The sequence below is a fragment of the Rhinoraja longicauda genome, chromosome 3, assembly GCF_053455715.1.
Source record: "Rhinoraja longicauda isolate Sanriku21f chromosome 3, sRhiLon1.1, whole genome shotgun sequence".
In the NCBI taxonomy this organism is placed as follows: Eukaryota; Metazoa; Chordata; class Chondrichthyes; order Rajiformes; family Arhynchobatidae; genus Rhinoraja; species Rhinoraja longicauda.
Window position 1 is genome coordinate 46,264,371 of NC_135955.1, and position 23,627 is coordinate 46,287,997.

The 23,627-nt window shown below is 41.9% G+C and overlaps 1 protein-coding gene across 1 annotated transcript in view; it reads left to right on the forward strand.

The window, feature by feature from the left end:
- Positions 1-23,627, forward strand: part of rfx3 (regulatory factor X, 3 (influences HLA class II expression)) — a 205,048-nt gene that overhangs the window by 177,152 nt on the left and 4,269 nt on the right. The window contains exons 13-17 of the mRNA XM_078396064.1: positions 807-904; positions 1,874-2,023; positions 7,959-8,167; positions 11,853-12,006; positions 18,583-18,625. Of these exons, the coding sequence (XP_078252190.1) occupies positions 807-904; positions 1,874-2,023; positions 7,959-8,167; positions 11,853-12,006; positions 18,583-18,625 (654 nt within the window). The remainder of the gene's footprint in view (positions 1-806; positions 905-1,873; positions 2,024-7,958; positions 8,168-11,852; positions 12,007-18,582; positions 18,626-23,627) is intronic.

Here is a 23,627-nt window from a genome sequence, read left to right on the forward strand (position 1 = left end):
TCAAAAATATCTTGCCACAATAGTACAAGACTTTAGTTAAACATTAGTTAGGCCACATCTGAAGTCCTGTGAATAGTTTTGGTTCCCTTTGTTAAGGAAAGATTTGATAATATGACCACTGAGATGATCCAGGCAGGGAAGGACTGTTTCATGAGAAAGGTTTGAACAAATTGGGTCTGTGTTCATTGAAGGTAGAAGAATGAGAGGCAACCTTATTGAAATACGCAAGCCTTTTCTCCTCGTGGAATACTGTTCAATGGGGAGCATAGTCTCAGACTAAGGGGGATCACTTTTAATATTGGTATGAGAGAATTTATTTTCTCAAACAATCGTATCTGTGGAATAAAGCTAGGGTGACGGCAATATTGAAGATACTGAACAATAGTCCTTTTTCTAACTATGTAACTGAAAGTAAATGTGAAAGGCAACATCGATCCAAACAAAATTAAGACAAGTCCAAGTGAAGAGAAGTTCAGTTACATAGTTAGAAAAAGGACTATTATTCAGTGCCTTCATTTTTTTATTCCTTGTTGGTGAAATCATTGCATGAACTTGTTTCATGCATAGGTTGATGAAAAAATAGTGTCAATTTAATATGGCTATCAATGCAATTGGTAAGTGATGTCAATTCATAGATAGGCTGGTGAAAAATATTGTCAATGTTAATAGACTTTTTGTTCATCTGTCGACTGATGCTTACAGAGTTAAATTGTAAAGCTTTGTAGTATTTAAGATAAAGAAGGCAAGTGAATGATAAACTGCAATTCTGGAAAAAACTTTGTCTTAATCGTCTTTGCCATTGTTAGGTGCCTTGACCCAAGCCATTCGCAATTTTGCAAAAAGCCTTGAAGGATGGCTGACAAATGCCATGAACAATATACCACAGCAAATGGTTCGCACCAAGGTGAGTGTAAAGAAATTGTTATGAGCTAAATTATTTACAATTCCAAAGAGTTGAAATATGTAGACAGTTCTGAGTCACTTTTGAGCTCATTAGAAATAGTGGTTTGATAAATACTAGAGACATTAATCCAATCTATTTTTGGACATCATTCGATGCTTGACATTTGGATATGCAATGAATTTCCTATTAGTTGCTTATCCCTAAGCTACCTACATCCCAGGCGGTACAAACCTAATTTACTTCATTTGTCATCTCTTGTAATTCTGGTAATGTTTTGGTGGATCTGTACCACTCAACTTGCAAGGCCAATATAACCTTTCTCAGATTTGGTGCATTGAATTGTACACTGCACACCAGCATAATGCTTTAAATGCCAATTATCTATATAAAAAGAATTACACTTTCTTAGACTCACTATTAACAGCTTTTTGCCTTTTGCAGAAAACTCAAATCACTCTATCTTAAGTTCTGAATGCGAAAAATTGTGTTAACATGCATGAAAATACAACCGCCACCCTTTTGTATAGACTTCATAACATTTTGTACATTTTGTTCCTGTCTACCTTACAATGCCACCCACTTTTTCATTGTCTTTCTAATCTATGTTCATGATTAGCTTATGTCTAAGTTTTGAACTCCAATCCACTTGTTGAATTTTGATTTTGCCTTGTCTTTGCTTCAGAGCTCAAAATGATGGTGCAGTCTCAATATGTTTTTAAAGTTCTTTGGGCTGTACAAAATGTGGCAAATGTAGAGTTAGGTTTTAATGTCTAAAACATAAGAGCACTTAATAAAACATCAACCACAGGTATTAATGATCACACAATAAAAATGGGTTTTATAGTATTATTGGACAGAACCAAGGAACCTCTGAGTAGAAAAAAATTATTAAAGTGCAAATAAAATCTGTCTTCGTTTAATACCCTTATCAGTATAACTTATTTCCTATTTATACCTGTTTTCTGAAAGGTTGGAGCTGTAAGTGCCTTTGCTCAGACACTGCGTAGATATACGTCCCTCAATCATTTAGCTCAAGCTGCTCGAGCTGTGCTGCAAAACACATCTCAAATTAACCAGATGCTGAGTGACCTCAATCGTGTAGACTTTGCCAATGTCCAGGTAAGCTTCAGGACTGTAAAGCATTTTGTCAATTAAAGTTCAGTATGGTGAAAAGTGAAAATAGAAGATGCTGGAAATGGTCAACAGTTCTGATGAAACGTCATCGACCTGAACCATTAACATTGTTTCTATCTCCACAGATGCTTGCCTGACCTATTTCCAATATGTATATGCTTTTTAGCTTTACGAATGAATGAATGAATGAATGAATAAGTTTATTGGCCAAGTATGTGCATATACAAGGAATGTGTCTTGGTGCTCCGCTCACAAATGACAACACAACTCGTGGAAAAAAAGCTGTTTTTATGTCTGGCTGTGGCTGCTTTGACAGTCCGGAGTCACCTTCCAGAGGGAAGTGCTTCAAAGATTTTGTGGCCAGGGTGAGAGGGGTCAGCGATGATCTTGCCCGCTCGCTTCCTGGCCCTTGCAGTGTACAGTTCGTCAATAGGGGGAAGGTTGCAGCCAACGATCTTGTCAGCTGATCGAACGATCTGTTGCAGCCTCCGGATCAGCCTTACGATCAGTTGTGTGACAAATAAAGCGTTCTCACTAACCCTTCCTCAAATAGCAGTTGCAAAAAGTATTTGTTCCCCTTTCTTCAAAGTCTTTGTTTGAATACTTTCAGGCAGGTTGCGGGCCCTGTCATTCAAAGGTACTACTGCCATCTTATGATTGTAACAAGGATCATCCATTCCATATCATCTTTCTCAATTTTTCTGCAATCTTTGATGTGATTGACCACACCTTCATTATTGTCTGGGGGTGGGAGCAAGGCAAGGTTCTAATCTTATTAGCAAAGTTAGCCTCTCCAATGGCTTCTCATGACCACGGAAAATAACAATTAAATTGACAGACACAAAGTACTGGAGTAACTCAGGGGCCAGGAGCATCTCAAGAGAATATGGATCGGTGACAAAGGATCTCGACCCGAAATGTCGAGTCTGAAAAAGGGTCCCGACCCAAAACACCATCTATCCATGCTCTCCAGAGATGCTGCCTGACCACTGACTTTCTTTCGCACTTTGTGTCTTTTTTTGTAAACCAGCATCTGCAGTTCCTTGTTTCTTCAATTGAATTAGCAGATGACTTGAATGATACAGAGCAATGGATGGAGGGAAATTTTCTTCAACTGTGTATTTTGAAGTCTAAAGCCTAAGTCTTCACTATCTCCATGCCTTTCCCTGTGAGTTGGTTGAAACTTAACTGGTCAGTCCTCAAACATGGTGTCATATTTAACACTTCAAACCATAGATCAATACAATCACTAAGACTGCCTATGTCTTGCACTGTAACATCACCAATCCCTCAGCTTAGCGGCTGCTGAAACAGTTTTTTTTCTGGTCTTACCTATTCCGACAGACTCATTTCTGGCTGCCTTCCTTCTACCCTCCATGAACCTCAAGTAATGTAAAGATTTGCCACATGTCCCCTCACTGTTTTGTTCTAATCACAGCTACAGCTCTCTGATTCTGCTCCTCCAATTCTGGCCTCTTGCATATTCTTGGATTTAATTACTTCTCCTTTAGCAGCAAGGCCTTCAATAAACGAGGCCCTAAATTCTGAATTCCTTCTCTAAATCTCTGTTCATTTTGTTAAGCTGCTACTTAAAGCCTACCTTTTTGATCTGGTTTTTGGTCATCTGCCCTATTACAGTAACAGTCTGCTATCATGTATGCTGTCAGACTGGAAGATTTTCCAGATTGGTAGATCTTATTACTATTAAAACCTTGCACACGTTTAATTCACTTTTTTGGATGTTGCACAGTATTATAATAAATATTCCAGTAAACCTGCTATATTTGAAGGGGGCACGACAAACAGTCCTATTCTGTTTACATGTGGAAGGAGTTGAGGAACTTGGCCTCAGTAAGATGAAAGAGAACATGGGAACTAAGGTCTGACTGAGTAAGAAAAGAGTGTGGGAACCGGGGTTGTACTGAGTTGGAAGGGAGTGTGGTAAATGTCACCTGGTGAGCCATATGCCAAATCATCAGGATTTCTGAATACAGAGGCTCCCCAGTTACGGAAGAACTGATTTACAGAAATCTAACTATGTAAATTCTCCCATAGAACTTTAAATACCAACAAATGATGGCTCCGTGAAAACAAACATGCCTTATGATTGTGGATGCTTGTTGTAGAGTCTTCAAATTTTAAAATACCTGAATAATTGATGCTGAGATGTCTGGATGGGCAAAGATCCAAGTGTTTAAGCTGTGGGTGGTTAAAAATAAACATCTTACTGAAATTGCATTGCCTCTGCTGGTGCTTTGGCTCTTTACAACTTACTGCAAATGTGAAAAGACCTGTTATTATATCGGTTCTCTTGTTCCACTCACTGTTTGTTTCCAACTTGCAGATAAATCAGTTTACTGAAATTGGTTCACAGGAATGGAATGCTATCATAGTCTAGAGAGGACCTGTTTGTGTGAGGCAGGGTAGCAGAGAGAGAGAGAGCAGTGGGTGATTGGCACGTTTTCTGGATGGCTTGTTGAATCTGGAGGCCAGTGGTTGAAGTTACATTAAATTCAAAGTAAAATAAAATTATTCATGAACTTCAAAGCCAACACTGACTTCCCAGCTTTAACATGTTCAAGAAAGTGGTGATGCTTCTTGATCTTCTGCAGTCCCAATGAAAGACTGTCGTTGTACTGTTGGAAAGGGAGCCCAAGACGTAGTTGCAATGGCAAGAAGAACTCACAATTTATTTCTAAGCATGGTGTTTGATTTGAAGGACATTGTGTAACGTTCTCGCATGTCCACTGCTTTTATCACAGGTGGGGAGGGAGGAAGGAGGAGGAGGAGGAGAGGGGAACCCTGGTTTCCGGCCTTTGGGTCGCCACCCCCTGCTATTGGAAATGGGCATGGCAAAGTGTTAATGTGGTGTGAATCTACTTGCCAGCCACCATGCCTGAATGGTGCATGCATGAATGTTGCATTCATCTTGCTATATGTCGGCTTGGACTGTTTCATTTTGTAACCAGTTGCAATTGGAAATGAATATTGTACATAGTCATTTCAACGAGGTCCCCTGTTTCTGATCTGATGGAAGGAAGGAAGGAAGGAAGGACATCAATGGAGTAGCCGAACATACTTGAGACTAGGATACTACTCTGAGGAACTCTTGCAGCAATACCGAGGAGCTGAGATCATGGACATCCAATAACTATCTTTTATGTGAGATACTACGTAACCCATTGGAGAGTTTTCCCCTTATTTCCATTTAACTGGTTTTACCAAGATTCCTTGATGCCACATTTGATCAAATATTATTGCCGTTATGTGAATTACAATAGTGTATTATTAATCATAATAATGAAGTATTAATTATAGGCCCCACTTCAACTCTGGAACTTGTGTTTCTAGACAATGTTTAGGCTAGGCTGTACTGGGGTTTGGGGCTAAATGGTCCTGGTGAAAAGATTAATGGACAGGTTGTTGGTAAGTGCTGTTTGACAGCGCCATCAGTGACATCGCTTTACTAATGATTAAGAGCACACTGATTGGAAGATGATTAGCATGTTTGAATTTGTTCTGCATTATTTAGAGTGCATATCAGGACAATTTTCCACATGGTCAGTCAGATGTCAGTATTGCAGCGGAACTGGAACAGATGCAAGACTCTTTCTGACTCATGATGGATATTGAATTAGAAATTGCACTGAAGATCTGAGCAGAGGTTAAGTATTATTTCTGAATTTGAGTTCAATGTAATGCAATTCTTCAAAGTAGTATCCAGAGGTAATGAAAGAGTGAAATACTTGTTGGATGAACCAAATGACACACTTGTGAAGTAAGATAACTCTTGTAACATAGCCAACTCGTCCACAGCAAGCTATAACAAAGAGCATTGTGTTAATGTCTGAATAAGCTATTTTAGTACTGTTGATTGGAAATAAATACTGGCTAGATGCTGGGCATAACTCTCCTACCTTTATGAAAATAATGACGTTTTTTAACTTCTACTTTAAAGAGCAGACAGAGCCTTAGTTTAACATCTTATCAGAAACAGATCATCTTCCACTTTACCGTCCTCCCTCAATTTTGCACAGAAGCATCACAGGCCTCTGGAATGGCACCTGAGATCTCTCCACCTGATTCGGAGGAGATAGTGCTACAAACAGAGGTGATAGTGCTCCGACACGAATCAAGGACAACATGAAATCTATAAATCATCCCTTTGCCAATCTTTAGATTTTCCCATGCCAATACTCTTCTGTGGTCCAGCCCTTGTCTCAGCAGCTATAGCATGATTCCTGAAAACTGTATTTCCTGCCTGTATTAACCATATTTTCTCCAGGCCACAGAGGAGCTTGAAGTAACAAGGGAAAGATCCAATTTCTGTGTGATAGATGTGGAAACTAATGAGGTGATATGCAAAGAAAGTTTTGTTTTTTGGAATATTAGCAGCTCAAAAAGATAGAAAGCAGAATTACAAAGGTAATAATATCAGGAATCCAACCTGAGTCACATGCAAATTGGCAAAAAGATCAATAAGATCAAAATGGCGAATGCTTGGGTCAGAATGGGTTTTGGGGAATTGAGTTTCAATTCATGGGGCAATGAACTGGTAGTGGAGAAAAGGATAGGAATTCCATTATGATGGGCTCTAACCAATCCACTTCACCATATCTGATGTACTTGATAAATTACTTACTTGGTTTAAAAGAAAAATCATTATTTTATTTATCAACCAGGGCAAAGCAGTTTGCTTCTTCCCCCACTAAAACTCATATTTAGCCTCCCACGTTACCATTGCACTGGGAGAAGTATCCCAAGATCTGAGGAATGTGCTGCAGTTATGCATTGTCACTTAAACCCATCTCTCCCACTGAGAGAGAAAAGATCACCATTGTCACACAAACTCTATTATCTCCAAGTTCCAGTGTAAATACTTGAAAGTGAATCTTTAACTTGGGTATCTACTGCCTCTCCTCCCAAGATCTGAATTCCTTATCTAACATTACTGTGAAGCTCCATCACTACAAGAATACAAAGATTCAAGAAAAATGATGCCTACCATCACCTCAAGACAATCAGAGATGGACAAGAATCTCAGCCTTTTATGCTCGTCGTGTTTCATCTGTTATGTATATAGCTTGGTGCATGATTAACCTTTAGAACTATTTAAATTAACTTCTATTGACAATCAGTTTTGTTTTGCTGCGCTTATTTTTCATCCAGGTGTCCTACAAAGCCCTGCGTAGCTGTTGTCCCACACATTCTATTTCTTTGTTCCAACCACCTGTCTATCAACTTCATCCCCACCCCACCTATTGCCTGTCGTGCATTGTCCAGCCCCTCCAAGCTTTCTTCTCACCCCACCCTCCTACAATCAATTTAAAGAAGCACAGCTGAGAAGGTTGTTGGCTGCAATCTTCCCCCCATTGACGAACTGTACACTGCAAGGGCCAGGAAGCGAGCGGGCAAGATCATCTCTGACCCCTCTCACCCTGGCCACAACCTCTTTGAAGCACTTCCTTCTGGAAGGCGACTCCGGACTGTCAAAGCAGCCACAGCCAGACATAAAAACAGCTTTTTTTCCCACGAGTGATAGTTCTACTTAATAACCAAAGTCAGTGGTGTCTTTTGTGCTCTGGTTTATTTTCACCCACATGTTTAGACCGTAATGGTGTATCCTTATTGTTTTGATGTGTTTATGCTTTATTCTTAATTGTTAACTGTATGTTTGTGTTGTCATTTGTGAGCGGAGCACCAAGGCACATTCCTTGTATATGCATACTTGGCCAATAAACGTATTCATTCATTCATTCATTCAAGAAGGGTTCCAACCTGAAACATCACCTATCCGTGTTCTCCGGAGATGCTACTTACCCACTGAGTTACTCCAGCATTTTGGCTTTTTTTTTGTAAATAAGCAACTGTAATTCCTTGTTTCCACATATACAAACACATATGTCTCATGCATTGACAGGAGCAGGCTTCCTGGGTGTGTCAATGTGATGACAACACAGTACAAAGATTGGAACATGACTTCAAGATGACTCTCCAGCAGCAAAGTACCCTTGAGCAGTGGGCTGCCTGGCTTGATAACGTGGTGACACAGGTGTTGAAGCCCTATGAAGGGAGCGCTAGTTTTCCCAAAGCTGCTCGACAATTCCTGCTGAAATGGTCCTTTTACAGGTAGGTTTTTTCATTTCAAAATTACGACAGGTCTGAAAGTAAATAAAGTAGAAATTTTTCTATCTGAGAAAGGTTGAATGCGTAGGTCAAGCATACTCCCAAGAAGAAAATATTAGATGTATTCTCTGTGATACCCTCAGCACATAACAAATAGGAGGACTGGCGGTTTGAGCCTGCGCAGTTATCACAATCACAGTACATAAACTTTCTTAATATCCAGAAAGTAACTGATCTAAGTTTTGAATGGGCCTCCACAGTTCTCCAGGGTAGAAAAATCTAAAGATTCCCCCCCTCTGAGTGAAGATATTTTTTCACTATCGCAATGCTATACGGCCTAACCTTTATTCTCAACTGTACCCCTGGTTCAAGATCTTTGTTGGGGAAACATGTTTCCTGAATCTAGCCAGTCAAACCTTTCAGGATTTTCAAAGTTTTGATGAGATCCACTCTTATTTTTCTAAACTTTAGAGGAGTTAGGTCTAGTCTACTCAGTCTGTCCTTGTACCACAAACCTTCAATTCCTGGCACCATTCCCGAGAATCTTCATGCATTCCCACCATAAAATGGTTCACAGGTAAAGAGATCAAAACTCTGCAATTCTCCAAGTACGATCTCACCAAGGTCTTATACTTAGTTTATTATAACCTCCTAATTTCTGAAAGCACACCCTCTATTGTAATAATATTGCTTTACTAATTGCTTGATGTGACCGCATGTGATTTGTGTTCAAGCACAGCCAGGTCACTTTGAACATCAAATCCACCCAATCCCTCACCATTTACTAAACATGCTACTTTTCTGTTATCTGTATCAAAAGGTATGATCTCAGTTTTCCACATTATATTTCATCTGGCATGTTCCTGCCTACCCAGGTGGCCCATATTCCCCTAAAGATTCTTTACATCGTACTCTCAATCATCAGCAATCTTGGAAATATGACATTGGATTCCCTCGTCCAAATTTTTTGATATAGATTGTGATAATCGCCAAGCACCAATTCCTGCTGTACTTCCCTGGCCACGGCTAGTCAACCCAAGAGAAATCCATGGATTTAGCTTTCTGTTCAATAGCCATTTATATATTACTTCCAATTCCATGTCCTTGAATCATATTGATCAACATCCCATGCAATACTTTATCGAAATCCAAATACACTGCACCTAGTGGTTCCCCACGTCTATTTTACTAGTTACATCTTATTAGAGGTTCAGTAGATAAGTCAAACATGATTTTATTTTCATATATCCATGTCATGATCACTGAATCCTGTTATTCTTTTCACATTTATAACCATTAGCAATTGGTAACTCCTTGTTTTTTTTTCTCCCTCTTTCTTCAATAGCGTGTCACATTTGCTATCCTCTAATACACAAGAACAAATCTAGAATCTGTAAAAGCCTGGTCAATGATAACCAGAGCACTATCTTCAAAGCTCCAGGATGCAGATCATTTGATTCTTTGTATCTTTCAAGCACATCAACTTCTTTAGAACAACTTACTGATTAATTTTAATTCCTTCATTTCCCCATTCGATTCCCTAAATATCCAACAGGTTTTGTGTGTCTTCTGTGAAGACTGATGCTATATAATTTTTAAATCCTCTGTAATTTCCTCATTTCCCTGTATAAATTGTTGTATTTATCTGAGGTTCTCACTGTTTTCCTTGTAATCATTTCCTTTTTATGTACCTATAAAAGCTAACAGTTCTACTGATATCTCTGAAACCTTTGAGGCTTTTAGGCAGACCTGAATGGGCAAGACATGGAAGGATAGGAATCTAATCTAGGCAAGTGTGATTAGGGCATATGGGTAAGAAGATCAGCATGGTTGTGAGGACTAAAGAGCCACTTTCCTTGCTGTTTAATTCCATGAGTTAATTCTCATGTTTCTTGCAGTCTGCAGTCTTTTCTATCTTGCCATTCCATGTTAATCTCTTGGTTCTCCATGACCTCATTGGCAATAGATTGAACAACTGTAAATGGTTTTTAACATTAAACCCAAGTAAAGATAGTACTGCATTTTGACCAGATCTGTTAATCATTTGGAGCTGCCTGCATCTGCACACAAATGATTTGATCTTACAAGGTGATGAGATCATGTACTCAGCACAAATTACGTAGCATTGGAGACTTGGAGCTGAAATATTATTTCTCCTGTGCAGCCACCAAATCCTCACTTATCAATTAGCCACAGGTTGCTAATTAACTGTGGTTCTGTCGTAAAGGTCAAAACTGTCCTTAGATGAAATTGTTAAACCTAGTCTTATCTGAAGAACCCATGAAAGCTGCTTCATGTCCTGATCACCTTCTTATAAGATCCTCTAAATCACGTAGCATTTAGGACTTTGATGAGTTCTGTGTACAAATTTTAAGTACACTGTGAAATTTAATCACAATGACCAGTTGTACATGTGCCGGATATACAGAAGGCTTCAATCTTCTGCATGCATTAATAAAGGGGTTTGCACACAAACAAAAAATCCCTCCATTTGTAAAGGACACAAAACCTTTCTCTGCTCCTGATTGATGTTTACCTCTGGTTTGGTGTTACATAACATTTCTATAGAAATACTAAATAATGGGGAAAAACAAAGATATGTTGAGAAAATATCAAAATTAATTCTACTTGTTTAATTTTATGATCAGCCAAGGGTGTTTAAATGTTATGTACCAGCATTAGAACAATCATCATCATCATCATCATCATCATATATATACAGCCGGAAACAGGCCTTTTCGGCCCACCAAGTCCGTGCCGCCCAGCGATCCCCGTACATTAACACTATCCTACACCCACTAGGGACAATTTTTACATTTACCCAGCCAATTAACCTACATACCTGTACGTCTTTGGAGTGTGGGAGGAAACCGAAGATCTCGGAGAAAACCCACGCAGGTCACGGGGAGAACGTACAAACTCCTTACAGTGCAGCACTCGTAGTCAGGATCGAACCTGAGTCTCCGGCGCTGCATTCGCTGTAAAGCAGCAACTCTACCGCTGCGCTACCGTGCTAATCTAGATATTAGCACTTAAGACAATCTAATTGAAATGTTCTTTTTAAATATCTGCATAATAAAGCACAACTATGAGAAGGGTCACTTTTAAGGTGAAAAATGTATTCACTTTGATTTTTAAAAATGGTTCCTGATATAATGAAAATAACACATTAAGATGAATTGGAGAAAATATTTTATTTTGTAATTCCAACTCTTGGAGATGAGTTTCAGATGCTCAACATAGGTTTTTCAGGTGCAATGACACACAAACAAACATCCTTTCTTTCCTTTCCATCTTATTTGGAAGAGTGGCTACATGATAGCAGCCATTTGATCCTTTTATTCCCAAAGTTGCATTGTTCATCTAAGTGGTGAGTATTGGCATTGCCTTCATCCCAAGAAGGATTAACAAATCTTGTCTCTGTCTCTTGTCTGGAAAGTATGTGTATTTCTCAGAGAGGGACATTAGATTTTGAGCAGCAGCAGAAACCTAGATGATATTTGCTCTCCATAACTCATTAACATGAAATTTGTGTGCCCACCAAGTGTAGTATTGATGAAGGGCTATATTTGAAAGATTCAGTCATCTGGTACATGTATTATTAGTTCAGAACTCATGAAGCTGTTAGGGAATATGGCATTTGTACTTGTGAAGATCATGTAACCTCATGCCTCCAATATTCCAACAGTTCCATGGTTATTCGAGATCTGACCTTACGGAGTGCAGCAAGTTTTGGTTCTTTCCATCTGATACGCTTGTTGTACGATGAGTACATGTTTTACCTGGTGGAGCACAGGGTGGCTCAGGCTACTGGGGAAACGCCTATCGCTGTGATGGGAGAGGTAAGATTTAACGGGTCTTAAGATATAATAACAGCTTTTAACTACAAATATCCAAGCCATTCTGCAAAATATTGTCACCTTTGAAATCAATATTTCTTAGAAAGGATACTCCAGTAATCTCTCATGTTCATTTGAACATCTGTCGATTAGTACTGTAATGGCTCGACATGAGAGAACTCAAGTAAGAAAATAAAACTTTGCAGATTACATGAATTTTGAGCAGCAGCAGAAACCTAGATGATATTTGCTCTCCATGTCTCACAAATACTAAATATCATGCAACACCTCTTTGCAACCAAGTCTGCTATTTATTGATGAAGGATTTCATTTGAAAGATTCATTCGTGATACATACGAGAATTCTTTTTTTATTTTCTGCCTTTATTATTCTATTTCCATTAGTTTCCATTCTCCTATCTCTGATTATTACAACATATATAAAAATGTAAAAAGCAAGACTTGGGCAGTTGGCCCCTTGAAGCAACAGTACCATTTTGTAAGATCACGACTGACCCGATCTCGCATTCAACATCACTTTCATGCTCTTTCCCCACACCGCTGGTCTTTCTTTTAGTTTAAATATCTCAGCAGCATAGGACAGAAATTTCAAAGATTCATGACCCTCTGAAAAAAAGAAATTCTTCCAAATCTCTGAATGAAATCGGCAACCATTTTTTCTTAAACCTTGTCCCCAGTTCCAGATATCTCCACTATAGGAAACATCCTCAGCATCCATCCTGTCAATCCTTTGCAGAATCTTTGTATATTTCAATAAGATTGGCTATCATTCTTGAATATGCTGATGAGTACAGGCCCAACCTGATCAACCTTTCCAACTATGTCAATCATTCATCTAGAAATCAACTTAATAAAAGTTATCTGTGCTTCCACCAATGCAAGTTAATCACTTATCCTTGGTTAAATATGACCAAAACTGTATATAGTATTCCAGATGTGGTCTCACCAAGGCCTTCTAAAATTGCAGTAAAACTAGCTACTTTTCTATTCCTTACTCCTTAAATAAAGACCAACATTCCACTAATCCTCCAAATTACTTGCTGTACCTTTATGTTAATCCTTTGTAATTCACATACAAGCGCTCTCAGCTGCTTTTGTAGTATCACTCTACATATTCATTTACTTTTTCATTCTTTTCTTATAATTGATAACCTCACATTTTTCCATGTTATACTTCATCTGGCAACTTCATAATCACTCAACCTGTCTATATCTCTTTGTAGGCTCTTTGCATTCTTCTCACGACTAGCCAGCCCACATAAGCTTTTATCATCAGTAAATTTAGCCACCATGCACTTGATCCTTCGTCTAGATCATCAATACAGATAGTAAATAGTTAACGCAGCACTGAACCTATGTTAGTTACTGATTGCTACTCTGAGAAAGATCAGTTTATCCCAACTCTGTGTTTTTAGTTGCACTTCTATTCATGCCATTATATTAACCAGCTCCATATGTTCTTATCATGTAGTGTCATCTTTTATGTGACACCATAGAAATCCAGCCTCCTAGAAATTTGAATAGATAAAAATGGTTCCTTTTATTCACTTTGTTTCTTACATCCTGATAGCACTAACAAATGTATCAAATACTATTACAATGTTATAAAACTGTTGATCGTGCTACGATTGTCCAAATGTTCTGCTGTTATCTTATAGTCAAGTCAAGTCTCCTTTATTTGTCACATACACATACAAGATATGCAGTGAAATGAAAGTGGCAATGCCTGCGGATTGTGCTAAAACTACAAAACAGAATAGCAAAATTTAAAAAAAATTAAAATAAATAAAAGATAAATAAAGACACAACAGAAAAAAAAAAATTAGTACAATAAATTAGTCCCTGGTGATATAATAGTTAACAGTCCTGATGGCCTGTAGGAAGAAACTCCGTCTCATCCTCTCTGTTTTCACAGCGTGACAGCGGAGGCGTTTTCCTGACCGTAGCAGTTGGAACAGTCTGTTGCTGGGGTGGTAGGGGTCCCCCATAATGTTGCTGGCTCTGGATCTGCACCTCCTGATGTATAGATCCTGCAGGGGGGCGAGTGTAGTTCCCATAGTGTGTTCAGCTGAACGCACCACTCTCCACAGAGCCTTCCTGTCCTGGGCAGAGCTGTTCCCAAACCAGATTGAGATGTTGCCGGACAAGATGCTTTCTACAGCCCCAGAGTAGAAGCACTGAAGGATCCTCAGAGAGATTCTGAATTTCCTCAGTTGTCTGAGGTGGTAAAGGCGCTGCCTTGCCTTACCAGTGCGGCAATGTGTGTTGTCCATGTCAGATCCTCTGTGATGTGGACTCCCAGGTATTTAAAGCTGCTCACCCTATCCACAGTAATCCCATTTATCTCCAGTGGCATGTGCGTCCTCGGATGTTGAGCCCTTCTAAAGTCCACAATCAGCTCCTTAGTTTTTGTGACATTCAAGAGGAGGCTGCTGTCCTGACACCAGAGTGCCAGATCAGCCACCTCCTCCCAGTAGGCCTTCTCATCGTCAGGCCCACCACCACAGTGTCATCAGCAAACTTGATGATGGAGTTGGAGCTGAACCTGGCCACACAGTCATGTGTGTACAGGGAGTACAGTAGGAGGCTAAGGTCGCAACCCTGGGGGGATCCTGTGTTCAGGGTGAGGGGGTTAGATGTATGTCTCCCCATCTTGACCACTTGGGGTCTAGCGGTGAGAAAGTCCAAGACCCAGGCACACAGGGGAGTGTTAAGCCCCAGTTTCAGCAGCTTCTCAGCAAGTCTGATGGGGACTATTGTATTGAAAGCTGAACTAAAATCAATGAACAGCATCCTCACATAGCTCCCCTTCTGGCTGTCAAGATGAGAGAGAGCGGTGTGCAGAACCTGGGAGACTGCATCATCCGTGGATCAGTATGCGAACTGCAGCGGGTCCATATTGCGAGGGAGGAAGGCACAGATGTGGTTCTTGATCAGCCTCTCGAAGCATTTCATGACCACTGAGATGAGGGCCACCGGTCGGTAATCATTCAAACAAGCTGGAGAGGCATTCTTTGGCACTGGTACGATGATGGATCTTTTGAAGCACGCAGGGACCACGGACTTGGCCAAGGAGAGGTTAAATATCGTGGTGAGCACTGGAGCAAGCTGAGTAGCACAAGACTTTAGTACTCGCCCAGATATACCATCTGGGCGTACAGCTTTCCTCGTGTTCACACGCGTCAGAGCCCTCCTCACGTCGTGCTCAGACACCGAGAATGTGTGCACATCCCCAGCGGTGGATCCCCCTCCAGCCTCGATAGCCAGCGCGTTGGCGGTGTTGTTTTTAGAGAGCGAGCTTGGGGTAATGTTGCCCGTCTCGAATCGTGCGTAGAAGGAGTTCAAGTCATCAGCTAGGGAGGTGCCGGCACTTCCGGTTCAGGGGGGGGGGCTGCACCGGTAGTTAGTTATAGTCCGTAGCCCCTGCCAAAGGCATCTGGTGTCCTGCTGCTCCATCTGCGACTCTATCCTGTCCCTGTACCTCCTTTTTGCGTTCTTCACCACCCTTCGCAGTCGGTAGGACTCTACCTTGTAGTTGTCCATATTGCCGGATGCCAGGCCAGAGTTGTAAGCAGCGGTGCGAGCATTCAAGGCAACGCGAATAGACCTGTCCACCCAGGGGTTTTGATTAGGAAAGATACTAACCCTTACCGGGGACGATGTTATCGGCTATTGTTGCAATGAAGTCCGTAACCGCTTCCGCAAACTCACTAACGTCTCTGGAACTTGCTTGGAACTTATTCCAGTCGACATCGCTCAGTGCATCTTGCAGCATGGCCTCTGAATGGTCAGACCACCGCTTTACGTCCCTCGTCACTGCCGTTTCCCGTACTATCCGTTGTTTATACTCCGGCAAGAGGAAAATGGCAGCGTGGTCAGATTTTCCAAAAGGAGGGTGAGAAATGGCCTAATAGCCTTTCCTGAACAGCGTGTAGCAGTGGTCCAAAGTTTTTTCCCCCTTGGTGAGACACGTGATGTGTTGGCAGAAGTTAGGCATGACCTTTTTGAGATTTGCCCTATTAAAATCTCCAGCCACCACCACGGCCGCATCAGGGTTCTTGTTTTGGTGTCGACACAACACATCGTGTCGGGCCGATCGTGCCACGTCGGTGTCCGCATGCGGAGGAATATAGACGGCTGTGATGATCACCGAGCTGAACTCCCGGGGAAGGTAAAATGGACGACATGAGATAGTCAGATGCTCCAGGTCTGGCGAGCAGGAACAAGAAAGCGTCTTAATATTCCTAGGGTTGCACCAGTAATTGTTGTTCATGAAGCCAACTCCTCCACCCTTGGATTTTCCGGATTCTTCCGTTCTGTCCGCACGGAAAACAGTGAAGGACTCAGTTGGGCAGATCACCTGATTCGGCAACAGCGGGGTCAGCCATGTCTTGGTCAGACAGAAGATGTTGCAGTCTTTTATGTCCCGCTGGAATCCGATCCTCGCCCTGAGGTCATCCAGCTTGTTCTCCAGGGACTGGACGTTCGCCAGAAGGATGCTGGGCAGAGGTGGACGGAAGGCTTGGGCTCTCAGCCTATTCCGAATCCCCCCCCCGCTTTCCTCAATGTTTTCTCCGACTTTTTCTCGGAGCCGCAGTTGTTGCCGCGGCGCGCTCTTTTGATCTCTGTCGGCCACGCTGGATCGGTGAGTACAGTGTCTAATAAGTCTTCGGTTACGCTAAAGTTTAGTTTTCCGAGAGTTTTCCGGTCGTACGTTATTAGTGTTAGTACTTAAAAATAAATTTTAAATGAACATACAAGTTAAAAAAACGCACAGTCTCCGCGGAGCTGCCACAACGGCGACTGGACTCGACCGCGCCATCTCCAATGATTTTCAACATTTTCCCAATAACAAACCCTCGGTTAACTAGCCTATAGATTCCTGTTCTTTTTCCGCTGTCTTTTCTAGAACAATGGCATTAAAATTACAATTTTCCACAATTAGGAAAGTTTCCAAGATAAGATAATTATAACCCTTGTGGCAAATGGAACTGCACGACATTAACAAAAAATAGATATTTTAAGATATGTTGTGAGGTGTCATAACAAACTTTTTTTTGGTTTTGTCGACTTTGAGACAAGTCAGATTAGATACCATGCAGGCTGCATAAACATAGGAATGCCACAACAAATTTCTATATAGAATTTTAACAAGTCCACATATAGCTTTATTATCTTTGTAAATATTTTTATCTGTACAGTGACAAATTCTTAAGGTAACAGTACTGTATTTGCATTCTAATGTGAATATTTAAAGCTGTCCAAATTTTAGCTTTATCATGAATAGCAGAAACCAGTTAAAGTCACAGAATGATGTAGCAGAGAAACAGGCTCCACGGTCCACTGTCCACAATGATCATCAAACACCTATTGACACTAATCCTACTCTAATCCATACTGTTCTCCCCACATTTCCATCAACTTCCCCTAGACTGCCAATCACCTACACACTTAGGTCAATTTACCATTGTTACTGAACTTACCAAGCTGTACGTCCCTGAAATGTGGGAGGGAACCAGAGTACCCGGAGGAAACCTGTGCCTTCCAAGAGAAAAGCCCGAGAGAATGTGCAAACTCCATGGACAGTGCTGCAGTCATGATTAAGTCCAGGTCACTGGAACTGTGAGGCAACAAGTCTAATAACTGAACCACTGTGCCATCCATCTTGATGTTAGTGGGGCTGAGAAAGGTGAGTAATTTGTACAATTGAAGAAATGAACAGGTGATACAATTGAAGAAATGAACAGGTGAAGTCACAGAAGAATTTAAATTTGTGGATGCAAATTTTAAACTAGAGATGTTGGAAGACCAGGTGCCAATGTATATCATCCTGGACAGGAATGATGAAATAAAAGGACTTGGTACCCAGTAGGAAGAGCCACAGAGTTATTGCTGAGCTGAACTATATGGAGAAGGATAAACAGGCCAGCTAAGAGAACATTGGAAGGCCAAATCTGAAGTGCCAAATGCATAAATGAGTTTCAGAAGCTGAGAGTATGGAAGTGGGTAATCGAACAAAGGAGGCAAGGGATGTCTTTTTAATGGACAGGATAATGGGTCAACATCTGAATTTAAGCCATTAGGATACCAAGATTGCACAGAGTCTGATTCTTAAGACATTAGCTGAGAGAAGCAGTAAGCTGATGGTGATGAATCTAAGTAAAAGTTTTAACCAGCGTTAAAACCAAAACTTTTAACTAATCTTGTATGTTCTAAGTTCTTCAAAGTAACATGTAACTGCTACCAGATTTAACAGCATCAAGTGCAACGGGTAAATACAATATCCACTGCCCTCCTCCATCAGAAAATTTGCAGCACTGAGAATTAGCTCATGTTGAGAAACAGCATGTTTAATGTCCAGTACATCTATTTCTGTTCATTGTCTACTTTCTGTTTTTAAATATATTTTAATTTACTTTGAATTAAGTAAAAGTGTTTTTTTTAGATAGGGTTATTAATGATAAGACTGTCTTTACATGCATTCAGTTGTAAAACTTTTGATTTTGCAACACACAAACCGTGAAAGGAAGTTGATAAATTAAATTTATTTGTGTTGCAGTTTACTGATATCAGCACGATGTCTCCATTGAACATGGATAAAGGCAAGTATTTCTTGACTAACATTTTTTAGAAAAGCCTTTATTTCACAATTGTCATCAGAAATTTTACATCCAGTTCCATATTTTATAAACTTTAAATTTTTTTGATATGTTCTTCAAAAACCAACAACATAAAAGTATTATGGATATTGTAGGCTGATTATGGTTTCCAGCTATTCTTCAAAGCATAAAATTTTCATAACTCATAAATATAATTAGCCCAAACTATTTAAGAATGTTCTTGCATGCAAAGGAACTGTGGTGATGTCCACTGTTTGTGATCTGCTTATTTTATCTTTATAGGTGGGTCAGAGAACCACTTGCTTTTGGTGTTTTTATTTTTGTTGTTATCAACCTGGTCTGGTTGATGAATGGCCTTCTGGAAATGAAGTCAGCCAACTTTAACCAGTGTCCAGGCAATCCCATCAATCCCATTCCACTTCTTATTTCTCTGAACCCCAGTTATTTACTCTTTCTCATATTCCTATCAACTCACCTTTGTATTTTTTGACACATATCTACACTGAGGGTGATTTGCAGCAGTCAAATAGCTTACCAGCACATTTCTGGCATGTGCAGGGGAGGGGGGTGGGGGTAACCAGAGCACACAGAGGAAACCAAATACAGTCATGGAGAGAATGTACAGACACACAGACAGCAGCTGAGATCTGGATCAAACACACAGACCTGGAGATGTGAGGCAGAAGTACTAACTACTGTATCACCTGGCCGTTCTGCTGGACAATGCTGAGGGCAATTGATGGATATCTTGGAGTGACTTCGGCTGATTGTTGCTATGTGAAATACAGGAGTCTTTGTAGTTACCACATAGGGTCTCTCCATGTCCAGGTATAGGAGATGTCAAGATAGACACAAAATGTTGGAGTAGCGCAGCGGGCCAGGCAGCATCTCTGATTGCTGGTAATTCCAATCTCTGATCGGAAGCATTGGAGAAGTCAACACTGCTTGATATAGGAGGTCAGTAAGATGCAGAGAGGGTTTAGCCAGTGGAACCTATTCCCCAAGCATTTATGAGAAGTATGCTTCATTCTTCACCTGCCCGAGAAGCTTGTATGCAGAGACAAAGGTTTAAAAAAAATATTACCCACTGGTATTTCCCACATTTTGAAGGGTGAACTTCAGTCATAAAACCATGCCAAGATCACCCTGCCTCTGCAGGTGAAGTCACAGTGTTCCTGAACTTAATCTTCTGGTTATACCAGGTGGTGGTGGATGAAACCTGTTGCAGATTACAGTTTAATCCAACGCTGCATTTACGATACGATACGATACGATAGAACTTTATTTATCCCAGGAGGGGAATTGATTTGCCAACAGTCATAAAAAACACAAAATACATGAAACATGAAACATGAAAATAAAGTGACGAGTGGGAAGGCTTTGGGGATGTGCAAAGATTAAGGGGGGGGGATCAGTGTCAGTCTACCCCACGACAGAAGGGGGAGGAGTTGTAAAGTTTGATAGCCACAGGGAAGAAGGATCTCCTGTGGCATTCTGTTCTGCATCTTGGTGGAACCAGTCTGTTGCTGAAGATACTTCTCAGGTTGACCAGTGTGTCATGGAGGGGGTGAGCTGTATTGTCCAGGATGCTACGCAGTTTGAGGAGCATCCTCCCCTCCAAGACCACCTCCCAAGAAATCCAACTCCGCCCCCAGGATGGAACCAGCCTTCCTGATGAGTTTGTCGATCCTATTGGCGTCCGCAGCCTTCGCCCTGCTGCCCCAGCACACAGCAGGGAAGACGATGGCACTGGCTACCACCGATTGGTAGAACATCTGCAGCATCTCACTGAAGACCTTGAAGGGGCAGAGCCTTCTCAAAAAGTACAGACGGCTCTGTCCCTTCTTGTACAGAGCCCCAGCGTTTCTGGACCAGTCCAGTTTAATGTCCAGGTACACTCCCAGGTATTTGTACTCCCTGATGAACTGCACATCCACACCATTGATGGAGAGGGTACAGGGGTGTTCCTCTCCTCCTAAGGTCCACCACCAACTCCTTAGTCTTTTCAGTGTTGAGCTGCAGGTGATTCAGCCCATGCCACTCAACAAAGTCGTTGACTACACCTCTGTATTCAGCTTCCCTCCCCTCATTGATGCAGCCCACAATTGCAGAGTCATCTGAAAACTTCTGCAGGCAGCAGGAGGCGGAGTTATATCTGAAGTCCGAGGTATAGATGGTAAACAGGAAGGGAGAGAGGACCATCCCCTGTGGGGCCCCTGTGTTGCTCACTACCATGTCCGAGACACAGTTCTGTAGCCTGACATATTGTGGTCGTTCAGTCAGGTAGTTGGTGATCCAGGACACCAATGGAGCATCCACCCGCATCTTCTTCAGTTTGCTCCCTAGCAGTGTAGGCCGGATCGTGTTAAAAGCACAGGAGAAGTCAAAAAACATGTCTCTCACAATGCTTCCCAGCTTATCCAGTTGAGCATAGGAACGATGGAGCAAGTGGGTGAAGGCATCCTCAACCCCCATCTTTGTTTGGTAAGCGAACTGCAGGGGGTCCAGATAGGGTTTAACCAGGGGTAGTAGGTGAGTGAGCACCAGCCTCTCCAGGGACTTCATGATGTGTGAAGTCAGTGCCACCGGTCTGTGGTCATTGGAGGAGCTGGGGCGCTTCCTCTTTGGTACAGGAACCAGGCAGGATGTCTTCCACATCACAGGAACCGTCTCCAGGCTCAGGTTGAAGATGTGCTGTAGCACTCCACACAACTGGCTGACACACACCTTGACTACCCTAGGGCTGACGCCATCGGGACCCGTAGCTTGGGCTGGGCCCGAGCTCAGCTCTGTCTGCTCAGCTCTTTCCTCACCTGCTCAGCCTTGATGGTCAGGTGCGAGAAAGAAAAGGCAGAGGAAGTGGACCAGGGGGAATGACGGGGAGAGACTTTCGGGGAGTGGGGGGGAGGGTGGACAGAGGCCGTGCCATCAAATCTATTAAAAAACAGGTTTAGCTCATTGGCCCAGTCCTGATTGCTTTCCCTCTCCAGGCCACTGGTCTTGTAGCCTGTAATGCTCTTCGTCCCACTCCACACATCCCTCATGTTGTTCTGCTGAAGTTTCCGCTCCAGCTTCCTCCTGTAGTTGTCTTGCCCTGATTTAGTCTCGCCTTCAGGTTTTTCTGCACCCGTTTCACCTCCTCCCTGTCACCATTCCTGAAGGCCCTCTTCTTCTGGTTGAGAAGGGCCTTTATGTCATTAGTGACCCAGGGCCTGTTGTTGGGGAAACAGTGTACAGTCTCCTCAGGGACAACGTTATTCACACAGAACTTTATGTAGCTGGTAACATATCCGTGAATCCATCAATGTCCTCTCCATGGGGACTGCAGTGCGCCCCAGTCTGCGTCCTCAAAACAGCCCAGTAGAGTGTCATAGGCCTCTTGTGACCACCTCCTCACTGACCTTGTAGTCACAGACAGCCGCTGGACCGTAGGCTTATACCTGGGTAGGAGGTGAACCAGGTTGTGGTCGGATCTTCCCAGTGGCAGAAGGGCTATGGAGCTGTACGCCTCTTTAACATTGGCATACAGCAGGTCCAATGTTTTCATATGCCTGGTGGGACAGTCAACAAACTGAGTGAAAGTGGGTAGGGTAATGTCCAAATTCGCATGGTTGAAATCCCCCGAGATAGCGATGAAAGCACTCGGGTGTTGTGTCTGGAGTCGTGCGGTTACTGTGTGGATGACGTCACATGTGCGCAGAGGGTTGGTGGACGGAGGAATGTAAACAGCCACCACAATGGCGTGTGAGAATTCGCTGGGCATATAGTATGGACGGAGACCCAGAGCCATCAATGTCCGGGCTACACACTCGCTCCTTAATTGTGATGCGACCACGGTTGCAACATTTGTTGTTAACGAGAATAGCAAGTCCCCCCCCTTTACACTTGCCACTCTCACTGCAGTCCCTGTCCGCCCGAACAGTCTGAAAGTCATCCACACTCGTGTTGAACTCAGGGAGGTCCTCGTGGAGCAATGTCTCCGTGAAACACAGCACACTGCTCTCATGGTACGGCCTCGGGATCTTCACTAGTCCAGCTAGCTCATCCATCTTGTTAGCCAGCGATCTCACATTCCCCATTGTGATGGAAGGCAAGTATGGCTTGTGCCTCCTATTCTCCACACGTCTATTTTACTCCCGCCTGGCATCCCCTGTATTTCCTCCTCAGTTCCTTGGGGATTTCTGATGTAACGCTGGCAAAACCAGCCAGTCGGAGCTCCAGCAGTTGATCCCTAGTGTAGTCAACAAAGAGACCAGCTCCTGATTGGACATGGTGAAAAAGTATCTACCCAACGAGGAAAAAGATAAAAAGTTTCCCACACCACAACATGGTGCAATAAACTAACTAACTAACCCAAAAAATACAAAATAAATATGAATTAAATAAGTTAAAATAAAGGAAAAGACAATCGACTGTTGGCTGGCTGCCATGTGCACAGCGCCGGAACTGGAAACCATTTGCTGCTACAATGAGTTCCTGTCGGGAAGGAGAGGGGAAAACTGTGAATTACCTATATAGTGGTCTTCAGGGAGTATTCACTGCCTCCAAATAACACTACAGGCTCCGAAACCTTTTCAAACCCAACCACTGAGCTCCTGGCAGTCAGATCTGGTTTTCTACATTATCTAAACGATGACACCTCTCACAAAGCAATTTCCCCTCAGTGGAAAATGATGTCAGTTAAGATTATGTGCTCAAATCCTGGATCGGAGCTTGAAGCAGAACTGTCCATTAATTTAGTGCTATTAGCTAAACCAAGCTGACAATGTGTTACAGGGTTGAAGTAAGCAGCAGGACTATCTTGGAAGTTAAATCATAGAGTTGAAAATTGGAATTTGCCTACTCTAACTTCTTTTCATTTCCAAATTTTCTACTAATCTTCACACAACATAATCCCAATTCCAATCCATGGTTTATTTTATGTTTAATACAATCTTGTCTGTCTTTTAAACTGTCTTTTAATTCTTAAGTAACCTACTTACAA